At 38.7% G+C, this 21,136-nt stretch overlaps 1 protein-coding gene across 2 annotated transcripts in view; it reads left to right on the top strand.

The window, feature by feature from the left end:
• dpp3.L (dipeptidyl-peptidase 3 L homeolog) overlaps window positions 1-18,918 on the top strand; it is a 58,192-nt gene extending 39,274 nt beyond the window's left edge. For both annotated transcript variants that reach the window (XM_041589328.1, NM_001093187.1), the window contains 14 exon segments: window positions 1,803-1,877; window positions 2,655-2,748; window positions 5,476-5,609; window positions 6,699-6,829; window positions 7,599-7,657; window positions 7,940-8,134; window positions 9,451-9,563; window positions 10,443-10,535; window positions 11,711-11,773; window positions 11,963-12,087; window positions 16,616-16,736; window positions 17,321-17,500; window positions 17,676-17,838; window positions 18,407-18,918. In XM_041589328.1, the coding sequence (XP_041445262.1) occupies window positions 1,803-1,877; window positions 2,655-2,748; window positions 5,476-5,609; window positions 6,699-6,829; window positions 7,599-7,657; window positions 7,940-8,134; window positions 9,451-9,563; window positions 10,443-10,535; window positions 11,711-11,773; window positions 11,963-12,087; window positions 16,616-16,736; window positions 17,321-17,500; window positions 17,676-17,838; window positions 18,407-18,564 (1,704 nt within the window). In that variant the 3' untranslated portion in view covers window positions 18,565-18,918.
• Window positions 18,919-21,136: the final 2,218 nt, after the last annotated feature.

The raw sequence follows: 21,136 nt of genomic DNA, 5'->3' as shown, positions 1-21,136 counted from the left end.
TTGAGGTGGCAGGATTGTTGATATTGTATAGTGCCTTATAGTACTGCTTAAAGGTCTCAGCCACCTCCGAGGAGAGGTGAGTGGTCGAGCCATCTGGAGTGTTAATATGGGGAATGTAGGTGGCCAAATGTTTCCTCTTTAACTGTCTAGCCAGTAAACTCCCACATTTTCTGCCAATCTCATAGAACCGACCCTTACATTGTTCAATAAATTTCTTATAGCGTTGTTGAGTGAGAGATAACAATTCCTGACGAGCCTTAGTCAACTCACCAAATACCTGTAGGGACAGAGATTGTTTGTGGGATCGTTCCAAGGATTGAATTTTATGAATTAACTCTTGCATAACTTTTGCCCTTTGTTTCTTAATTCTCGCTCCGTGTTTAATCAACGAACCCCGCAACATACACTTCAGAGTTTCCCATTTAGTTAGACACGGGGTAGGGTCTGCTTTATGATCAGATTCGAAATTAGAAATTACTTCCCTTAATTCAGCAAGACAAGGGGCATCATCCAGTAAGGATTCATTAAGTCGCCAAGACCAAGCACGTATGGGAAGGTCAGGGACATTCAGATCTAAATGGACCGGGTGGTGATCTGAACAAGTCTGAGCACCTATTTCTGTGTTTCTAACCCAATCCAGGACATGATGGGAGATGAAAAGGTAGTCAATCCGACTATATTGGTTATGTGGAATAGAATAATGGGTGTAATCCTTAACGGTCGGGTGTTGAAACCTCCAACTATCCACTAATTGATGAGAATGAAGCATTGTTTTATCTTTTTTCACTTGGCGATAGGGGATACTCGATTTCCCAGTGGATACATCTAATGTTTGCAGTTTTTTTTAATTGATTGCCATTTTCTTCTGAATTTTTCCTGCTTTCAGATGGGGGGCATCCCATCTAAAAAACAAATACTCTGTAAGGCTACATATTTATACTTATTACACTATCACTCATATATTTATTCAGGTACTCACATATTTATATTTCAGTCTCTTATTTATATCAGTGCATGATTGCTAGGATAATTTGGATGCAAGCAACCAGATAATACAAACTGGAGAGTTAATTTAAAGGAGAAGGAAAGTCGTTTAGCACTTTGGGATGCCAAATGTTAGGCACCCCCAAGTGAATGTATTTACTTACTTGAAACCCCGAGCCAGTGCTCCTAACAGCAGAAAACTGCACCAGCCTGGGGTTATTCCAGTGAACACCACGGAGCGATCCTCTTACGGCCTCTTCTTTCTTCAAATTTCCCAGGGCAGACACATGCACAGTAGAAGGGAAAAGCCAAGCTCTAATGCGCAGCCGCACAAAGAAAGAAGAAGCTGGAAGAGGAGCACTCTGTGGTGCTCACTGGAATAATCCCGGACCGGTGCTACATGACTTTCCTTCTCCTTTAAAGGCAAACAACCCCTTTAATGAGTTGGCTTCTCATATATTATTTCAGTATAGCAGATGTCTCTGTAGTAAACATGCTGCTATTCAGATGTAGCTCTAGGCTCCCCATGAATTGTTGACAGCAAAACCCTTGAAAATACCACTGCACAGACTAAAATGTGAGTTGCTCTGACCTTGTAGGTGCACCCACAGGTTTGGTGAATAACGCTTTCATTTATCAGTGAAGATTTTTGACAGGTAATTGTCTGACTTGTGGGTGCACCAACCCAAAAGCAATTTGCATTTTAGTATAGGCAGTGGTATTTTCCTGCTTTTATCTTATGCCCATAAGATAGAATTTAGGTGGGTGGCAAAGAGCTCCATCTGACATACACCTTACTGTGTTGTTTACAATTCCAGGGGATATCTACATATTTCTCTGGGAACTGCACTTTGGAAGATGCTGAACTAGCTCAGAGATTCCTGGACTCAAAGGTAATGAATAGCTAAAATCAGGTTAGTTGTTAGCATATGCACTGCAGATATCAGCCTTACTGTATTTGCTACAATTCTTCTGCAGAGCATAATCAACGGTATTTATCAGCTTCCCTGTATTTCTTCTTCCATTGGAACTGTGCAAAATAAACTGTTTAGAATCAGAAATCTGTAGATCCAAGGCTCATTGTTACAGCCCCTACCATAAGTCTAAAAAGGCTATTATGCATTTAGTAATGTAGATGTTTTTATTACTTTTCTTGATAAGTAGATCACGATTCACTATGTTTTGGAGATGTATTTACCTATTTTGCTACACACAAAATGCTGCACCTGTTCATTAACTCTGGCTTGTTAAAATTCAGGCAAGCCTTTTATCCTTTCACTACAATTTAGCCACTTGATGACTGTTTCAATACAGTCTGTCAAATGTAATAATTAGAACAGCCATTATGCCATGTTCCACTTATCATAGTCAACATAAAACACAGATATACATAAGGCCCCAAGTGTAAAGGAAATATTTATAGAAAAATACACTTGACTCTTCTTAAGAAACGGGGGGTGTATAATTTGTACAAAAAAACAAAAATCTCCAAGCACCCTCTTGTAGGAGTATTTTCAGGAAACACTGGAGAAACACAGTCTCACAGATCTACTTTAGTCATCTTATATTTGTGGTTTCTTTGCACTGCTCTTTTATATGCTGTGTTTTCCTATAGATTGTTTGTCTAAGAACTAAAAAAAATCAATGTGTTTACTTATTCCTCAATTTAGAGTATTAGCGCTTACAACACTCGGCTGTTTAAGACTGTGGATGAATCTGGCAAGAACCTCTATGAGGTGCGGTTGGCTTCTGTCAACAGAGAAGGTGAGGATGGACAGATCTGTTGTTAACAATGTTAAAAATGGGTTCCTTGTATGTTAATTATGATAAATGTGTTATTTCTCTATAATGATGGGTGGGTTAGAAATGTCTCGTCCTGACCCTAACTCATTACAGGAGGGGGAGTGGAGGGGTTAGCACATACATCACCAAAGGGGGAGGCTATGGTTTAAGTTTGACCAGTCAACCAGCCACCTAAACCTACACTTGGAGCACACTTTCTTGGCTCAAACCCATTAAACTTCAAGGCAAACCCACAGGGCCTGGGGATTTTCATAACAGCTCACTTATTACTGTTACTGTATGTAACAATGTAAATGGACGCATGTTCCCTGATTTTACTTTGGCACTATTTGAGGATGGTTGTTTTTCTGTCTATATATACAGTCAGGCCCATAAATCTTTGGACAGAGATATCTTTTTTCTAATTTTGGTTTTGTACATTACCACAATGAATTTTAAATGAAACAACTCAGATGCAGTTGAACTGCAGACTTTCAGCTTTAATTCAGTGAGTTGAACAAAAAGATTGCATGAAAATGTGAGGAACTAAAGCCTTTTTTTTTTTTTTTTTTTTTTTTTTAAACACAATCACTTCATTTCAGGGGCTCAAAAGCAATTGGACAAATTAAAAAACTGAAAATAAAATGTTCATTTCTAATACTTAGTTGAAAACCCTTTGCTGGCAATGACAGCCTGAAGTCTTGAACTCATGGACATCACCAGATTTTGTGTTTCCTCCTTTTTAATGCTCTGCTAGGCCTTTACTGCAGCGGCTTTCAGTTGCTGTTTGTTTGTGGGCCTTCCTGTCAGAAGTATAGTCTTCAACATGTGAAATGCATGCTTAATTGGGTTCAGATCAGGTGACTGACTTGGCCATTCAAGAATATTCCACTTCTTTGCTTTAATAAACTCCTGGGTTGCTTTGGCTGTATGTTTTGGGTCATTGTTTATCTGTATTATGAATCGCCTCCCAATCAATTTGACTGCATTTAGCTGGATTGAGCCGACAGTAACACCCCATTCATTCAGCTGCTGATGTGTCATGGATAAACACTAGTGTCCCAGTGCCACTGATAGCCATGCACGCCCAAGCCATCACACTGCCTCTGACATGTTTTATAGAGATTGGGAAAGCTTTGGATCATGAGCTTTCCACGCCTTCTCCATACTTTTTTCTAGCCTTCATTCTGGTAGAGGTTGATCTTGGTTTCATCTGTCCAAGGAATGTTTTTCAAGAACTGTGCTGGCTTTTTAAGATTTTTTCTTTTTTTTAGCAAAGTTCAATCTAGCCTTTCTATTATTGAGGCTTATGAGTAGCTTGCACCTTGCAGTGCACCCTCTGTATTTACTTTCATGCAGTCTTCTCTTTATGGTAGACTTGAATATTGATACGCCTACCTTCTGGAGAGTGTTGTTCACTTGTTTGGCTGTTGTGAAGGGTTTTCTCTTCACCATGGAAATGATTCTGTGATCATCCACCACTGTTGTCTTCAGTGGATGTCCAGATCTTTTCCAGTTCACCAGTGCTTTCTTTCTTTCTCAGGATGTACCAAACTGTGGATTTTGCCACTCCTAATATTGTAGCAATTTCTCGGATGGGTTTTTTCTGTTTTTACAGCTCAAGGATGGTTTGTTTCATCTGCATGGAGAGCTCCTTTGACCGCATGTTGTCTGTTCACAGCAAAATATTCCACATAAAAGCACCCCCCCTCAAATCAACTCCAGTGCTTTTATCTGCTTCATTGATAATGACAAAAAAAAGGAATTGCCCACACCTGCCCATGAAATAGCCGTTGAGTCAATTGTCCAATTGCTTTTGAGCCCCTGAAATGAAGTGATTGTGTTGAAAGTCTGCAGTTCAACTGCATCTGAGTTGTTTCATTTAAAATTCGTTGTGGTAATGTACAGAACCAAAATTAGAAAAAAGTTGTCTCTGTCCAAAGATTTATGGACTTAACTGCAGGGATTTGTGGATAAGCAATGAAGGCATGGGCCTAGGGCAGCAATATTTTTGGTGTGCCATGCTGCTGATGGACTATGTCAGCACTGAGCAGGCAGGAGATTTTGATTTCCATCTTCCCAGTTCTTAGTGCTACTCTGTTCAGGCTGTAAGCAGGGGGAGGAAGGAGTTTATTCCAACAGAGGGAAGCTTTTAAGGCCTAAGGCTTCACCTCTACAAAATCCACCTCTATATAAAGGTATATAAAGACCTTGGGGTTTCATGAACTTGGAGTGAAGTAAAATTGCATGGTTTCAAATTCACAAAATCCTTCAGTTTTGTGACTAATGTAGTTTTTATGCTTATGGCATTTGTCCCATTTTTTAATATAGAGTACAATTTAAGAATCACACCACTTTGTTAGTACAATTAATGAGAATTTGTTTTTCTCATTTATTAAAGGGGTTGTTCATCTTAACTTTTTAGTATGATGTAGAGAGTGATATTCTGAGACAATTTGCAAATGGTTTGTAGCCTTACAGAACATTTGTTTGTTTGTTCATTTCTATGAAAACTTATAAATGACATTGTAGCCTTCCACTGTCGTGTTTTTGTTTTCAACAAAAAATGCTCCTTGAGTAGACTAGAACCATTCTATCCTATGGGCTAAAAAGATGCAAGTCATTGTCATATATAAATATCAGTCTACCTTGCCTTTCTCTCAACATTTTGCACTTTGATCATCTTTTTGTCCCATTTATTTTTTTCAGAGATGGCAGCTCCACCATCTGATATGTCTAAGATTTTGGGATCATTTGAGTATGAAGGTCATCAGATGCGTGTCACGCGGGGTGATTACTCACCTTTGCTACGCAGAGTAAGCGAGAACCTGGAAAATGCCAAGGTGACTTCCTCAAAAATGTTTATGTTTTTTCATGACTTAATACAAACAATATGCTTTCCTTTCAGTGTAATGTTGTAATGAAATTTTATCTGTGTTTTTTTCTCTATTCAAGCCTTAGTCAGTTTGGGTGCTATTTTAAAGCAAAATTAGGTGCGCAATGCTGAATTAACAAGCGTTACCTAGAAAAGAAGAGAGAAGGACCCGATGGTGTGTTATCCTCTTTTAAAAGGGTAACGTGCGATATAGAACTACTCACAGGAGATCGGTGGGTTATCTCGCAATTTGAATGGTAGTAACTTCAGTGTCCTGTTGGAGTCGGTCTAGTCGGCGTGGTAACCAGTCGGGAAAAACTCAAATAGCGCAGAATAGCCGGCTTGCGGGTGAGGGGAGGCAGATAGTTTAAGCTTACCGGACAATGATGATTATTGGCACTCTGAACCTGTGATGATAGCGGTCCGGTAGCGCAGTCCTCCTGGGATTTTCTGCCGGTCCGATCAGTGGTCTGGAAGGATAGTTTAATCGCAGACGCCGGTCACTTGCGGCGTGTTGCTTCCAGATGTCAGTTTCCTCCTCGTGTCCGACGCTTCTGATTGTAGCGTTTGTATACGCTAATACTTTTCTCGGGCACTAGTCATTACAACACGGTGTTTGTAAAAATGTATTAAACTTTTATTCACATAAATTAGGAATTAACAGAGCCTTAGTAGAGCCCCCTCCCTGTTTGGGTGCTAGCTTGTTAAGGACCTCCTACTCTGGTCTGGCACTCCTCTTCTTTAAAAAGTTAACCATTACCAGGTAGTTTTGTGTCGGGTGTGTCATCTCCATCTTTCCACAGCTTCCCAGACATCTGCTCTATGTCAACCTTTTAGACACGGGGCATCTGCATTGCAAAATGTTATAGAATTCAAAATGAAGTACAACTGCAAATCAACCAGTTAACTTCTTGTAAGCATTGGAAACAACACCCAAACCATACTTTTACAAATTATTTAGCATTTTCTTGCGGTTTCTGACATTTCCTTGCAATATTTGTATGCACAATAACATAACTATTTTTCCTTCATTTTCTACAATAACCACCCCACTTAGGCTTATGCATCCAACGACAACCAGAGACAAATGCTACATGAATATGGGCAAAGCTTCCGGGAAGGATTAATCAAGGCACATAAAGAGGGGTCTAAATACTGGGTGCAAGACAAAGGGCCAATAGTAGAAAGGTAAGAACAAAGGTTCAGGATATATTGAGCATTGTATGAAACCACATAGCTAACAAAAAAGTGGCATCTACTATTTTTAAAGCTACTCTTTTTAACACTTTCTGCATTTCAAATATGAGTGTTCTGCCTGATGGTACTGTACTGCCGTAGGCTGGCATGATTGCTGCAGGCATCAGGTGAAAAGTGATGTTGTAAATAACAGTGATCTCTGACCAAAAGTAATTAACTGAGTCAGTGAAATATATAACACTTTTATAACAAGCATTATAAGTGCCAGTTTCAGAGGAAATAAAGGGAACACTTTTATAACAAGCATTATAAGTGCCAGTTTCAGAGGAAATAAAGGGAACACTTTAATTGTGCAAGGTGCTGTAATGCCCAGAAATTAATGCAATAAAGGCATTTTTAATTGCAACATATTGAGTGGTGCTGTATATACCAGTAAAAGTGACTTCTGGGGAAATTTGCACTATGCCTGAATACGGAAGATAGTTATGCTGACTACTTGCTGCTGTATTGTGCAAGGTAATGAATTTAAATTCCATGTTGAGAATGGAAAATGGGGTGGTTGACGGTGGTTTAGATTGAGATGATATGAAGTTCCAGACCATCAAAAAGAAAGTGCTTGAGAGAGGAAAGTAGTTTGATTGTAGAACAGGCAACTGGAGAAAAGTGTTTGTGCTTTGATCAACAGAGCAAAAAGGGGACATGACTATATGGCAAAATCAATGTTGTGGAACATGTTGTAACGAGACTCGTATCCTTACAGTTACATCGGGTTCATTGAAAGTTATAGAGACCCATTTGGATCTCGCGGGGAGTTTGAAGGTGAGATATCTACGACATCTATAAGACAGAGACATGACTAGTCCAATGACACTGACCTAGGTGGTTTGAGAAGAGAAGACTGACTCTAAGGATTCAGGAAATATATGACTTTTATTGGTATTAGAAAAATATGCAGAATTCAGGTTGGAAGAGACAGTAGCTGTACCAATACAGACTGGGAAATACATTAGATACTCATATGTAGATAAATGAAGACTTGAGGGGAACATTGTCAACTGATAACTTTAGTTTCACTGATATTTGTTCCTCTTATTTTAATAGGCTTTGTGGCTGTAGTCAATAAATCTGTGAGTGCTCGATTTGCTCAGCTGGTCTCTGTGGCCGAAAAACTTGTTTCTTCTCTCCCGTGGCCAGCTTGCTATGAGAAGGATGCATTCCTTCGACCAGACTTCACATCTTTGGATGTAGTGACTTTCAGTGGAAGTGGTATCCCTGCTGGAATTAACATCCCAAACTGTGAGACAACTGTTCATTAAATAAACCATACATATCTTTTTTTGTTTGTGATAAAAAGTGTGTGTGGTACATTTAGAAATGCAAGATGCTAGTTTATGATGATTTAAATGCACATGAGGCAAGGGAACCTGGGCCTGCTTTTAAGTATAGGGTCTCCCTGTGGCAATTGAATCAGAAGATACTTCCATTTATGAACATCACATGCCATTCAAACACAAATGTGACATAATTTCAACAGGGAAATACTGTACATTAGAATTTGTGAGCAATTGAGGCTAACATGCGTCTTTAGTGGTGTATTGCATGCAAGCTGCAGTGGACACATCATATTGTAGCATACTCCAACAATTATGCTAGAATTCTAGGCAAAGACACTACATTGTGAGTAAAAAAAAAAACATGGAGACTTAGAATCAAAATGTAATCTTTATTGGTGCATTACATGCAATTTGCAGTGGATGCAGCATACTGGGAATTCTAGGGGAAGATACTACACTTTAAGTTATGTTATCTAAGATTGATTTAACTTTTACTTTGTGTGACCCAATTTCATCCAAAAGTGCTCCATGATTCTGATCCTGCATAACTGAAACCAACTTATTTAAAGGGATACTGTCATGGGAAAAAAAACATTTTCAAAATGAATCAGTTATTAGTGCTGCTCCAGCAGAATTCTGCACTGTAATCCATTTCTCAAAAGAGAAAACAGATTTTTTTATATTCAATTTTGAAATCTGACATGGGGCTAGACATATTGTCAATTTCCCAGCTGCCCGATAAACTTCAATCACTATTTACTGCTGTACTGCAAGTTGGCGTGATATCACCTCCCTCCCTTTCCCCCCCCCAGCAGCCAAACAAAAGAACAATGGGAAGGTAACCAGATAACAGCTCCCTAACACATGATAACAACTGCCTGGTAGATCTAAGAACAACACTCAATAGTAAAAGCCCATGTCCCACTGAGACACATTCAGTTACATTGAGAAGGAAAAACAGCAGCCTGCCAGAAAGCATTTCTCTCCTAAAGTGCAGGCACAAGTCACATGATATGGGGCAGCTGGGAAATTGACAAAATGTCTAGCCCCATGTCAGATTTCAAAATTGAATATAAAAAAAATCTGTTTGCTCTTTTGAGAAATGGATTTCAGTGCAGAATTCTGCTGGAGTAGCACTATTAACTGATGCGTTTTGGAAAAAACATGTTTTCTGATGACAGGATCCCTTTAAGAAAACCTGTATCTGCATTGTTTTAGTAATTTCTTGATCATTTTTTTATGTCCTTTATTGTTTGCGGTTTTCTCTTAATCTTTTAGATGATGACATTAGGCAAACAGTTGGATTTAAGAATGTCTCACTAGGAAATGTTCTCTCTGTTGGCTCTGCAACTGAAAGGGAGAAGCTGACATTTTTGCGTGAAGAAGATAAGGTAAAATTTATTTAGAAAAAGTATTTGACCTGTATACATTTTTGACGCATTTTATACTTTATGAAATGTATATATGCCAAGTTTGAATACTCTGGACTACAGTAAAATCATGCTAAGATATTCTTGATAAAGGTAAATTTATTTAGAAAAAGTATTTGCCCTGTATACATTCTTGACACATTTTATACTTTATGAAATTTATATATGCCAAGTTTGAATACTCTGGACTACAGTAAAATCATGCTAAAATATTCTCGATAAAGGGGTATTTCCATAATTTAGATCTCCATACCTTACAGGGTAGTTTACCAGAAATAAAGACTTTTTCCAATTATATTCTATTATCTATTTGTGATAGTTTTTATAATTTTGAAGTTTAAAGTTTCATTTTTCACCTTCTTATAGCTTTCTAAATAGCTCTGGGGTGTCACTAATTGTTCTAAATTGATACATAAGTTTATACATTTCTTATCTTTGTCCCTGCTGAGCAGAATCCTTGAGTTTCATTAAATGCAGCAGTTATAATCTATACAATAGTTGCTAATATCCCACAGAGAAATGTATCAACTAATGTAGAAAATTGTAACAGTTCAGAATATGCACATGGATTACTGAGCTGACCGACTAAAACACTGGAGACAGAAACATAAAATTTTAGACTTAAATTTTGGCAAAAAACACAAAAAATAAAAATTGATAGAGATTGAAAAATGCTAGGTTTGCAATCATTTTCTTTATTTCTGCTACATCATCATTTGTTGCTCTTGGGTGCACACTTTTACTACTGCAGAATAATGCATGCTACGCAACATTTAAAGTATTTATGTATGCTCATATTGATATTTAGAAATGACAGAATAGTATATTTTTCTCCTAAAGGATTTATTCATAAAGTTCCGCAGTCCCTCTTTTGAAGTACAGGTCGGACTTCATGAACTACTGGGCCACGGCAGCGGCAAACTGTTTGTACAGGTCTGAACCTTTGTATCCAATCCTTATAGTTTCTACTTACTTAGGCAGGAAAGAGATCATAGCTTTTGCCACAGGAACTGACATATACAACCCATATATCTATTTCAGGTGCAAAGATATGAAACAGTAGTCAAGGGATTTAGTATGTGAAATTAGAAACAAACAAAAAAAAAAAACAATCGTTATGCATGAACAAACAACTACAGTAGCTTTTTCTCATATAAAGCAAAGAAGTGGCACACTTTCACCCGTTTTAAATTTGCAAATGTATTACAGTGAAACCTCAATTTTAAGTTCCCTGATTTTAAGTTTTCCGGCATTTTACATTTTTTATTTGTTGTCCCACCAATATATAATGCATTTCAATGGGTGCATTTCTCTGATGTTAAGTAATGTTTTCATGGATTTTACATCAAAATCTTGCCCTGATGTATCCAAAAACTGCATTTTTTTCCCTCTATGAATGTTATTATTTGTGAAAGAAGGAGGTTCAAAATACTAACTATTTTGCCATGGTTCTGCCTGTAAATGGTCAATTCCAATTAGTCTGCTCCTTATACAGTCCTGCACCAATCACTTATTGCTTTAGGTTGTGTATGTGACAGAGAGGCCTTGCACATGCCCCCCCCCCATAGTGTAACATTAACACTGCAATGTTTAACCTTTTTTATTAACACAGTAAATAGTATATCTCAAAGTAAAACTGACTCCTGTACTTATATCCTTTCAGTACTTGTAAAAAAAGTTCTTTAACGCATTTCCCATTTTACACTTTCCCAGATTTTACATAATTTTTTCCTGGTACCCTGAAAAATCTAAAATGGGGGTACTGCTGTATTACTTTTTTGGAGAACACGAGCAGCTATATATCAGTAGGCCACATACACATTCACTGCAGATGTCCAAGCATGTAAAGGCAGCTGTCTATACAACTATAAATCTCTGCGGTGATCACAATCCCTGTGTGTAGGATGGCACGCAGTAACATTATTTGCTATGGAAACAAACTCATAGTTTGGGACCACTGATCTAAAAAACTGATATTGTTTTCAAGGTAAAGGCTGGCATAATTTTATATATAGTAAATAATATTCAGTCACCTCTAAAAATGGTAACATGAATACAGATTGTTTTCTGCTGGAGTGACACATGGCTGTCTTATCTTTTTTTTTCAGGATGAAAAAGGGGCATTTAACTTTGACAAAGAAACCGTCATCAATCCAGAGACTGGAGAGCTGGTGGGTGATTTGCAGTGTTTTTTAAAAATACTGATGCTTTTCACCTTCCCATATTTCGTCTTTCCCGTACCTATGTCCTTATGATTATTTAATTACAGCTTCCTTTTACTTCTCTCCTTTCCATCATCTCTTTCCTCTCTATCCAATTTACTCCCCCCTTACCCCCTCTGCTTGTTCCTACCTTCTTAGGTCAAGAGTTGGTATAAAACTGGTGAAACATGGGACAGTAAATTCTCAACCATTGCTTCCTCCTATGAAGAATGTCGTGCAGAGTGTGTTGGCTTGTATCTCTGCATCAATGAGGAAGTTCTACAGTAAGATGTTACTTTGTATAAATAAGTTAAGTGGTACAAAGAATCAGAAAATTATCCTAGGGGTTTTAGAAAGTATTCCCAAACTTTGTAATAGTTTGTATTGTAAATGTATTTTTTTTTATATATTATATATTTAGGTATCATAAAATGCATTTTCTAGTGCTTTATGACTTTTTATTAGTTCAGACAATATTTAACCTTTCCCAGCCAATGTGTTGGGACATTTGTTTACACTGTAAAAGGAGAACTAAAACCTAACTAAAGAAGTAGGCTAGAAATGTCGTACATTATGTTTTGGGCTTCTGTACCAGCCCAAGGCAACCACAGCCCTTTAGCGGGGAAGATCTCTGCCTCCAAAGATGTCCCAGTAGCTCCCCATCTTCTGTTCTGCTGATTCATTGCACATGCTCTGTCCTGCTGTCACTTACTGAGCTTAGGGACCCACTCACAATATACAGTACACATAAAAGTCACAATATGAGGCTGATTAGTAATTAATACAGATAATTACTACATGGCAGCACAGAAACCATTGCAATTAGATTTAATAATCAGCCTTGTAGCATCAGCTTATATTACAGGACAACCTCATTTTCTGCTTGATAATTTGCGACAACCCTAAGCTGAGCTTCTCAACAGCTGCTCAGAGCCCACTGAGCATGTAAGTGTCGCAGACGCTTTCCAAAATGGTGGCCCCCTGTATCAGGTTTGAAGTCCTGGATCATTTCTGCTATTGAGAAGCTGAAACTTTAGGCTGGTGCAATAAGTTCAAGATATAAAATATGGAATTTTTAGCCATATTCGTTTTTAAGGTTTAGTTCTCCTTTAATTTATATGGAGCACACTATTATTTGTTTTGCTTCACAACACTTCCTGAAGTTTATTCCTACAAACACGGAATCTCTTTGCCCCCACTTCCACAACAATTTTTGCAGAAATCCTCTTACGAGTCTAAACTCTTCAGCATACCTCTCTCTACCCATGTTGCCATTTTGGCCCTGTTTTACAGGTATGGGCTCTACTATCCAGAATGCTTGGGACCTGTTTTTTTCCTGGACAAGGGCTTTCTATAATTTGGATCACCATACCTTACGTTTGCTAAAAATCATTTAAACAAAAAGTCTCGCTTTATGCAAACTATATGCTTTTATACCTGGCATATCCAAATGCCCCTCTGCAAGCTTTTATAAGAACACTTAATCAATTTGGCTCATTCTCAGGACTCTGGTGAACTACAACAAATCACTAATCTTCCCCATAGATCCCCTGCCACAAGGCACCCCCAATGTGATACAACAGCTCCAAGTTTAAATCCATGTTTAAATATCTGGGGATAGTAATTCACAGAGACTTTAGACAGTATGTAACACTCAACATATACCCAGTACTGACCAGCCTCAAGACACGAGTTTCAGTATGGCAAGGACTTCCTCTGTCCCTTCCTGGCCGAATTAACATATTAAAAATGGTATTTCTCCCAAAATTCCTGTACGTTTTCCACAATTCTCCAGTGAACCTGCCTAAAACTTTTTTTAAAACATTGGTTTTTATGGTATGTGGAGCGTCCAAGGCTAGCTCTTACAACCCTGCAGGCACCTGCGAACGGGTGGGTTAGCTTTCCCCAATTTTTACAATTATTTGTACACTGGTGGATGTCTCCAAACCTAGATAACCAAGCAGTAGCGCTGGAGGCCAAGGTAATAGGCTCCCTTGAAGCACTAGCTCGACTGTCATATAGAGGAATAACCTCTTGCTATAAAACAACAATGCCCATGAAAACAGTGGTTGACACCTTTAACAAGGCACTGAAAATAGCCCAGGGAAATAAACAGGTTTGGTCAAAATGGACCCCCTTGTGGGGCAACAAACACTTACCACATCTTCAGGAGGTGTCTGATATAGCCTCTTGGGCAACGGCAGGGGTCAAAACGCTAGCAGACATTACTGCCGAAGGCGAATGTAAGCAATTCCAGGCTATCAGGCAAGATTTTCCCATCCTCCCTAGAATGTATTATGCGTACATACAACTGAGACATGCCTTTAGTGCACAATTTCACTTAAGGGAGGTCCACCTTGTGGAAACTGGGCTAGAGAATTATTTAAGAAAGCAGGACCTTCAAAAGGTGTTAACATATATGTATATTATATTGATGGGGGCCAACCCAAATAAGCTGAGCACGGTCAAACGAAAGTGGACCGAGAACATCCCAGAACTCAATGAGGAGATGTGGGAAGAGGCACTGGATTTAGTACCCTAGCTTACAATCTCAGCCAGAGACAAGTACATACAAGTTGAAGGGGACCCGTCACCCAAAAAATTATTCGGAATCCTATTTAAACACATTATTGAAGCAAAATGAACTTTAATTACACAATATAAATTATATAATAAAATCTTTTCCTTCAGTCTGGGAATTAATAATTATAGCAAGCAGGCAGGAGCTATTTTGTGGACATTTTTATTAACGCAAGCCTTGCATCATCTCAGAGTCTTGTTTGTGCACCAGAATGGGGGACCTGATGTCCATGCCCATGCACTGGTTACACAATTAAATGGTGCAGAGAACGGGGGAATGTGTGGAGAGCAGTGACATCTAGGAAGTGCTGAATGGGAAGTGAAAGTAATTGTCTGCCCACCTCTATGCCCAGGGCATAGAGGAGGGGCAGACAATATTTGATGGACAGCTGAGATTTTTAAATGAGCTTACAACAGCAATGAATGCTTTAATAAAAAATAGAAATTGTACTTCATGTTTAATTTGAAAGGGACTTTTATTATACAGATTTTTGCGTCTGGGCGACTGGTCCACTTTAAATTCCTCCATAGAGTGTATCTTAATCTTACTCCTCATAAGATAGCCAAAATATATCAAAGTTTGTCAGACTTATGCCCGAAATGTGTAACCGAAGTGGGAACATACTTTCATGTATTTTGGGAGTGCCCCGTGATACGAGGATTTTGGAGGGAAGTGCTGTCATATATAGAGCAGACACTTGACCTTCCTAATATCCTTTCCCCCAGCCTCTGTCTCTTGGGAATTGTGGGAGACCTGCCTATGAGCAACTAACTATACTAAACTCTGCTATTTACAATTGTTCTACTTTGAAAAGAAGGCAATACTATTACAGTGGAAGTCGTTCTCTCTCAGTGGAGAAAATTGGTTAACGATTCTCTGTCCAAGCAAAAATTGATATATATATACCTGTATATATAGATATAGATATATAGATATAGATATATATAGATATATAGATATATATAGATATATAGATAGATATATATATATATAGCACGGGATGCCCTGGAAAATTTAAAGGGATCAGGGGCCTTTGGATAGAACATAATACTCAAGGACCTGATGAACAACCCACACCTAGTTAGTTTCCAAATGACTGGGCTTAATACGAACAATTGGGCTCACTACCTCTTCTTGTATTTCTTTCTTTTTGAACTCTTATCTTACTATGCAATGTTTATTGAAAATGTTAAATAAAAACTTTATAAAAAAAATCATTTAAACATTATAGTCCCATTAGGATTGTTTTGCCACCAGTATGGAATATTGCAAGTTAGTTATGATTAAGTACATGGTACTGTTTTGTTTTTTTATTACAGAGAAAAACTAAATGGTCTTTTAGAAAAATAGAATTATTTTCTTATAATGGACTTCTAATGTGGGAGATGGGCGTACCATAATTTAGAGTTTTCTGGATTACGGATTTTCTAATAAGGGATCCCATAACATATATGGCAGTGCTGTCCAACCTCTGTGGTTTAGAGTGACAGAATTTTTCTGGCTTGTGGAGGGCCGATAATGAAAGCCAGTGTTGACCACTCCCTGTTTTTAAACCACACCCACTTTAAACCACACCCATGTTACCACAAGACCATGTCCACATATGGTGGTAGCACACAAAAACACCAAATGGTTGTTGCTCATTGCAGGGATATCACTCATCACTCATTACTCTGGTTGGTGCTCATTGCAGGGATATCACTCATCACTCATTACTCATATGTGAAAAAAGTTTAGTCATATTAAGCTATACCTTTAAATTCATATGCCTCATCCTCCAGCCCCAGCACATGATTTAACACCATAGGTTATGGCACGCGCAGGCAGAGTATGGCACGCAGTAGGAGCATAGGGCGTGCAGAGTATGGCACGCATAGGCAGAGTATGGCACACACAAGGACCATAGGGCGGGCAGAGTATAGCACGCGCAGGGAGCATAGGGCGGGCAGAGTATGGCACACACAGGGAGCATAGGGCGGGCAGAGTATGGCACGCCCAGGGAGCATAGGTCCAGCAGAGTATGGCACGCCCAGGGAGCATAGGGCCGGCAGAGTATGGCATGCCCAGGGAGCATAGAGCAGGCAGAACAGAGCTGGAGACAAGGAAACCTATCAGGACCACTGTAAGATGTGCTACATACAGTGACATAGTGACAGCAGTTTGTACTCTCAAAGTTTCCTTTGACAGTCACTCACATCTCTGTCTCTTCATTTCCACTATTTTTGAACTAGAATATTTGGACATGAGGCTCAGGAGGCACAAGATGTTATGTATGTGAACTGGCTAAATATGGTGAGAGCTGGACTGATGGGACTGGAGTATTATACACCAGAGACTGGCCGTTGGCGACAGGTATATGGGTTCAGCAATAGTTTTTAGCATGTATGTAATGTGTATGACTATCAAATTATCCATTTACCTTTGACTCCGAAAAGGGGACATAGGTGTGTATTTTTAAATAACCCGCATCATGTAGACAATAATAAATATTTTGTCCCCTGTTTAAATTTGTGCTAAAAATAAATTACTTAAAAAATTACACATTTTAAAATTCCCCCATAGATCCTTTTCTGGTTTGTTTCTGGTGGATGTAAGGAAAAAGTCCTTCTGAATAAGAAGCTGTGGGCTGTGGGTAGCCAATCACAGCTTTGCCTTTACACAGGGAAATATATTCTGTAATTCATGTAAATTCTGCCTAACTGCTGGCATCCTACAGTGCAAAGTGGAGAGGGAAGCTTGCATGACTTTCCAAAATAATAATGTTTTATTTCTAGTTGCTCATGGATGCAGGATCTATCTGTTTCTCCTTTGCTATTCATTGAATTGCTGGTTCTGACTCATGAATTACTGAAACAATGTGATAGTAAAAGCCCTGCTAAAAGCCAAGCCCTCCATTTCACAAATATATAAACAAAACACCTCTTTGTCTCACTCAGGCTCACATGCAGGCTCGCTTTGTCATCCTTCGTGTCCTCTTGGAGGCAGGACAAAACTTTGTAACTATCTCACAAAAAATGGGAGCTGATGGACGCCCAGATGCACAAGTGACACTGGACAGGGAAAAGATTCTGAGCGTGGGCCATCCAGCCATCCAACGGTTTCTGCTACGACTGCAGGTATTTTGAGGATGAAACTGCTAAGAGCACCCAGCTCACTTCATTAAAAATAGGACTTTTGCTTGCTTTTTCGTTCAAAGAGGTATTTATTTTGCACATGAGCTGAAAAATTCTCTGCAAAAAAAAAAAACAAAACACTTTTTTTTGTATTTTCTTACCTATTCTCTTTTACTAGGTTTATAAATCCACAGCTGAGGTAGAACGGGCCCGGGAGATGTATGATGGTTATTCTGCTGTTACAGACGCTGACCCGTACCGATTCCTAACCCTTCGTGACATTGTCATTTTAAGGAAGGAGGAACGAAAATCTTTTGTGCAGATAAACACACGACTCACAGGTCTGTGCTTTTTGGTCTGAAGTATACAAAAAATGCAGGAGATATCAAAAGGTTTACATTTTCAGTTACTGGTACTTAGTATACATTGTTTGACTAATGGAGGCTATAATGGAGACTTTCTTTTTAGGCTAATGGTACACAGATCTGAGGCTTGACTTTGTCTCTGCCTGCCTTTTCTATGCAGGCAAAGAAAATATGATGCCTTGCCATCTTTTGGTATCTACACTGACCGGTGCGGCATCTATCCCTGTTAGACACATAGAGCAGATTCTAGTGTAAAATTGCATAGTTTTCTGTTTCTACACCAAATTCCACTCTGTGTGTCTGCACACAGACAAACACTATGCCTGTAAGAGCAGATAAGGTAAGGAAAAGATGGGGAAAAGCTAAGCCTCAGCCTGTGTGCCAGTAGCTATATAACTCATATACAGAACAAGATGAATATTGTTATTTCTTCCAAAAGATTGCCATGCACCAAATTTTTCCTAACATAGTGACACGTAAGAGCAGGTGGGACAAATAAAAGTCATATGTGAATTAAAAAATAATTCCTTTTTTTTATTTGCAGGTGACAGTGTTGATATCCTACAGTATGAGAGCAGCCCATCTGGCTTGATTCTTTCAGTCTTGCAGAGGTTCCCTGATGATGAGGAAGAACTGGAACGAGAGATGCTTGAGCTTAGCTGTGCTGATAGCCAGTTCTGGGTGCAACAGGGCAGTAGATAATGGCAATAAATGGTATAGATTATGAAACTGAAGGAATGGCACTACACTCTGCATGTGTCCATGAGCTAATATAAAACCACAGTTGAGGTTAATGACAATTCATGGGTTAATGCAGTTCTACTGTAGCTTTGTATAAGGGTGGGCTAAGATCCTGAGATTCAGAACTTACAAACACATATCTCGGGAGCCAGAAACATAAATTTTCTTTTTCATAATAGAAAACTTAACTTTTATATCATGCTAAACAGATCAGGGTGAGTAGGACATACTGTATTGCTAACTGAAGTGGCACTTTGAGATAAAATATTGTGGAATAAAATTGGATCTAATCTTAATTAAACCATTTTTATATTATTTTGTTTGTTGTATGTGTAGTTCTGAAAAATTACCGGAGACAATTATGCCTTCCCAATGTGAACTGTATGAAAATAAATCCTGCAAGTATACATCTTCGGATACCCTGGGACCATTCCTATTAGGAGTCTAATAGACTAAATTCAAATTTGTCTAAATTTCTATAAGCAGTCTTTTGATAAGATAGTTTTGTCTTAGTAGAACTCTTCTCCACTACTCGTGAGTTTGTAGTTATGTTTGCTCTAAGGGCTCTACAGCTTTTAGTGATGAAAGTTTCAGTAGAGAAACATTGGTGTTCCCAAATATACCTGCTGGCACTTTTTGACTGAGGTTGATTTTGTTTTTCAAGTAATCTAGTATTTATTTTTGTCATGAATGTATGAAGTAGTTGAGCAACACAATGTAGAATATGCTAAAATGCATCCTGCTGGGGCACATGCACTGCGGGTCACTTAACTTAAATATAAAGCCCTGACTGAGCTCAAGCTCATGCTCCAATACCAAATGAGCACATAAAAGAGCTTAGTATTGGATGTGAGGTCTGTTCAGGAGCGGATTTGCATATGTACTCAATGTACTTTAGGGAGTACATTGGTGCGACATTTCCACCAAAAACATTGTTTCTAGACATCTGGAAATCCCCAGCATGCATTCACCCATTCTCCAGTTTGTATTGAGGTTGAGAGGAGTCTTACAGGAAGCATATAGCATAATTGAACACCCTCCCCCAATCTTGTAGACAATAATGAATAATAAATGTATCAGTTTTCACTCCACAGGTCTTCATTCACACAAGTAAAGAGAGGCTGCAGTTCCCTGTCAGGTCAGGTTACTATCCTACAGTGCAATGTGCGGAGTGCTGCCGGCTCCTTTGCACAGCCTGAGAAAGCAGCCAGCAGGAAGTGAAACAAATGGGTGGTGCTAGTAGTTTTGGGTGAAATTTTCAATAACAAAGCACAGATACACATTTTGTAGCCACACCCCCTAAATACTATGCCCATTTTACAAAATTGCCAAGTTATGGAAAGTTTGAACATGGTTTTAGGGCCATGTTTTATGTGTTATTACAGTTTTGCTAATAAAGGCGCATTGACCTTTTAAAGGGGTTGTTCACCTTTAAATTAACTTTTATTTTGATGTAGACAGTGATATTCTGAGACTATCTGCAAGTTGCAACTGGTTTTCATGTTTTATTAATTGTGTTTTTTGGGTTATTTAGCTTTTTGATTCAGCAGCTCTCCAGTGTGCAATTTCAGCAATCTGGTTCAGGGTCGGACTGGGCCGACGGGACACCGGAAACAAACCCCAGTGGGCCTCCGGCTCTTCCACGATTTGGAGTCTCTTCCTGCTGCGACCTCAGTTTTTTGGGCGGTCACGGCAAAAACATTTCACACGTGAGAGCAATGATGAATATTTATAGAAGAGGGCCTGAATATACAGATTTGTATTATTAAAAAGTTAATAAAAATCCTGTTTTGCAGCTTAAGGTCATAAAGTTTTTTTAAAAAAAGAAGATATTTTTATTGTAAAACACAAATTCAGTGAAAATAACGTTAAAAACTGTCACGTTTTTAATGCTCTGGAATGGCTCATAGTTAGGGTTGCCACCTGGCCGGTAAAATTGATGCTTGATGCCAATGTTATTAATAGGAAAAAACTGCAAGACTATAGGAAGGCTGTTATTTTTTTCCAGAAAAGGTGGCAACCCTACTCATAGCCAAATCCAGGGTTGCCAGGTCTAAGTTTCAAAACCAGCCCAAAATTAGCCAAGAGGCACTTCAAATGTAGCCAAAAATATCACTTGCAATGAAAAAAGTCTAAAAAAATAAATGAATATATATGAAAATATGCCTTTTTCAACTTTCACTGATTTGCACATTTTTCTGTGGAGCAAAATGGGAAAGATTTGCCCCCTTCCCCAGGGGCATAACTACAGAGGGGGGCCCAGGAGGTATAGGGGCCCAATGAGGCCCAAATACATATACAATTTCAATAAATATTGGTATAACAGGTCAACCTCTAGATCAGGGGTCCCCAACCTTTTTTACCGGTGAGCAACATTCAGATGTAAAAAGAGTTGGGAGCCAACACAAGCATGAAAATGTTCCTGGGTGGTACAAAATAAGTGCCCTCCCAACTGTCCCTTTTTCGGAGGGACAGTCCCTCATTTGTACTGGAAAGTTCCTGAACAGCCAGAAAAAGAAACAAAGTTTCTCAC

This window comes from Xenopus laevis, chromosome 4L (assembly GCF_017654675.1).
Source record: "Xenopus laevis strain J_2021 chromosome 4L, Xenopus_laevis_v10.1, whole genome shotgun sequence".
Classification (NCBI taxonomy): domain Eukaryota; kingdom Metazoa; phylum Chordata; class Amphibia; order Anura; family Pipidae; genus Xenopus; species Xenopus laevis.
Note: the sequence above shows the minus strand (reverse complement) of the source record. Positions and strands in the feature narration are given on the sequence as shown.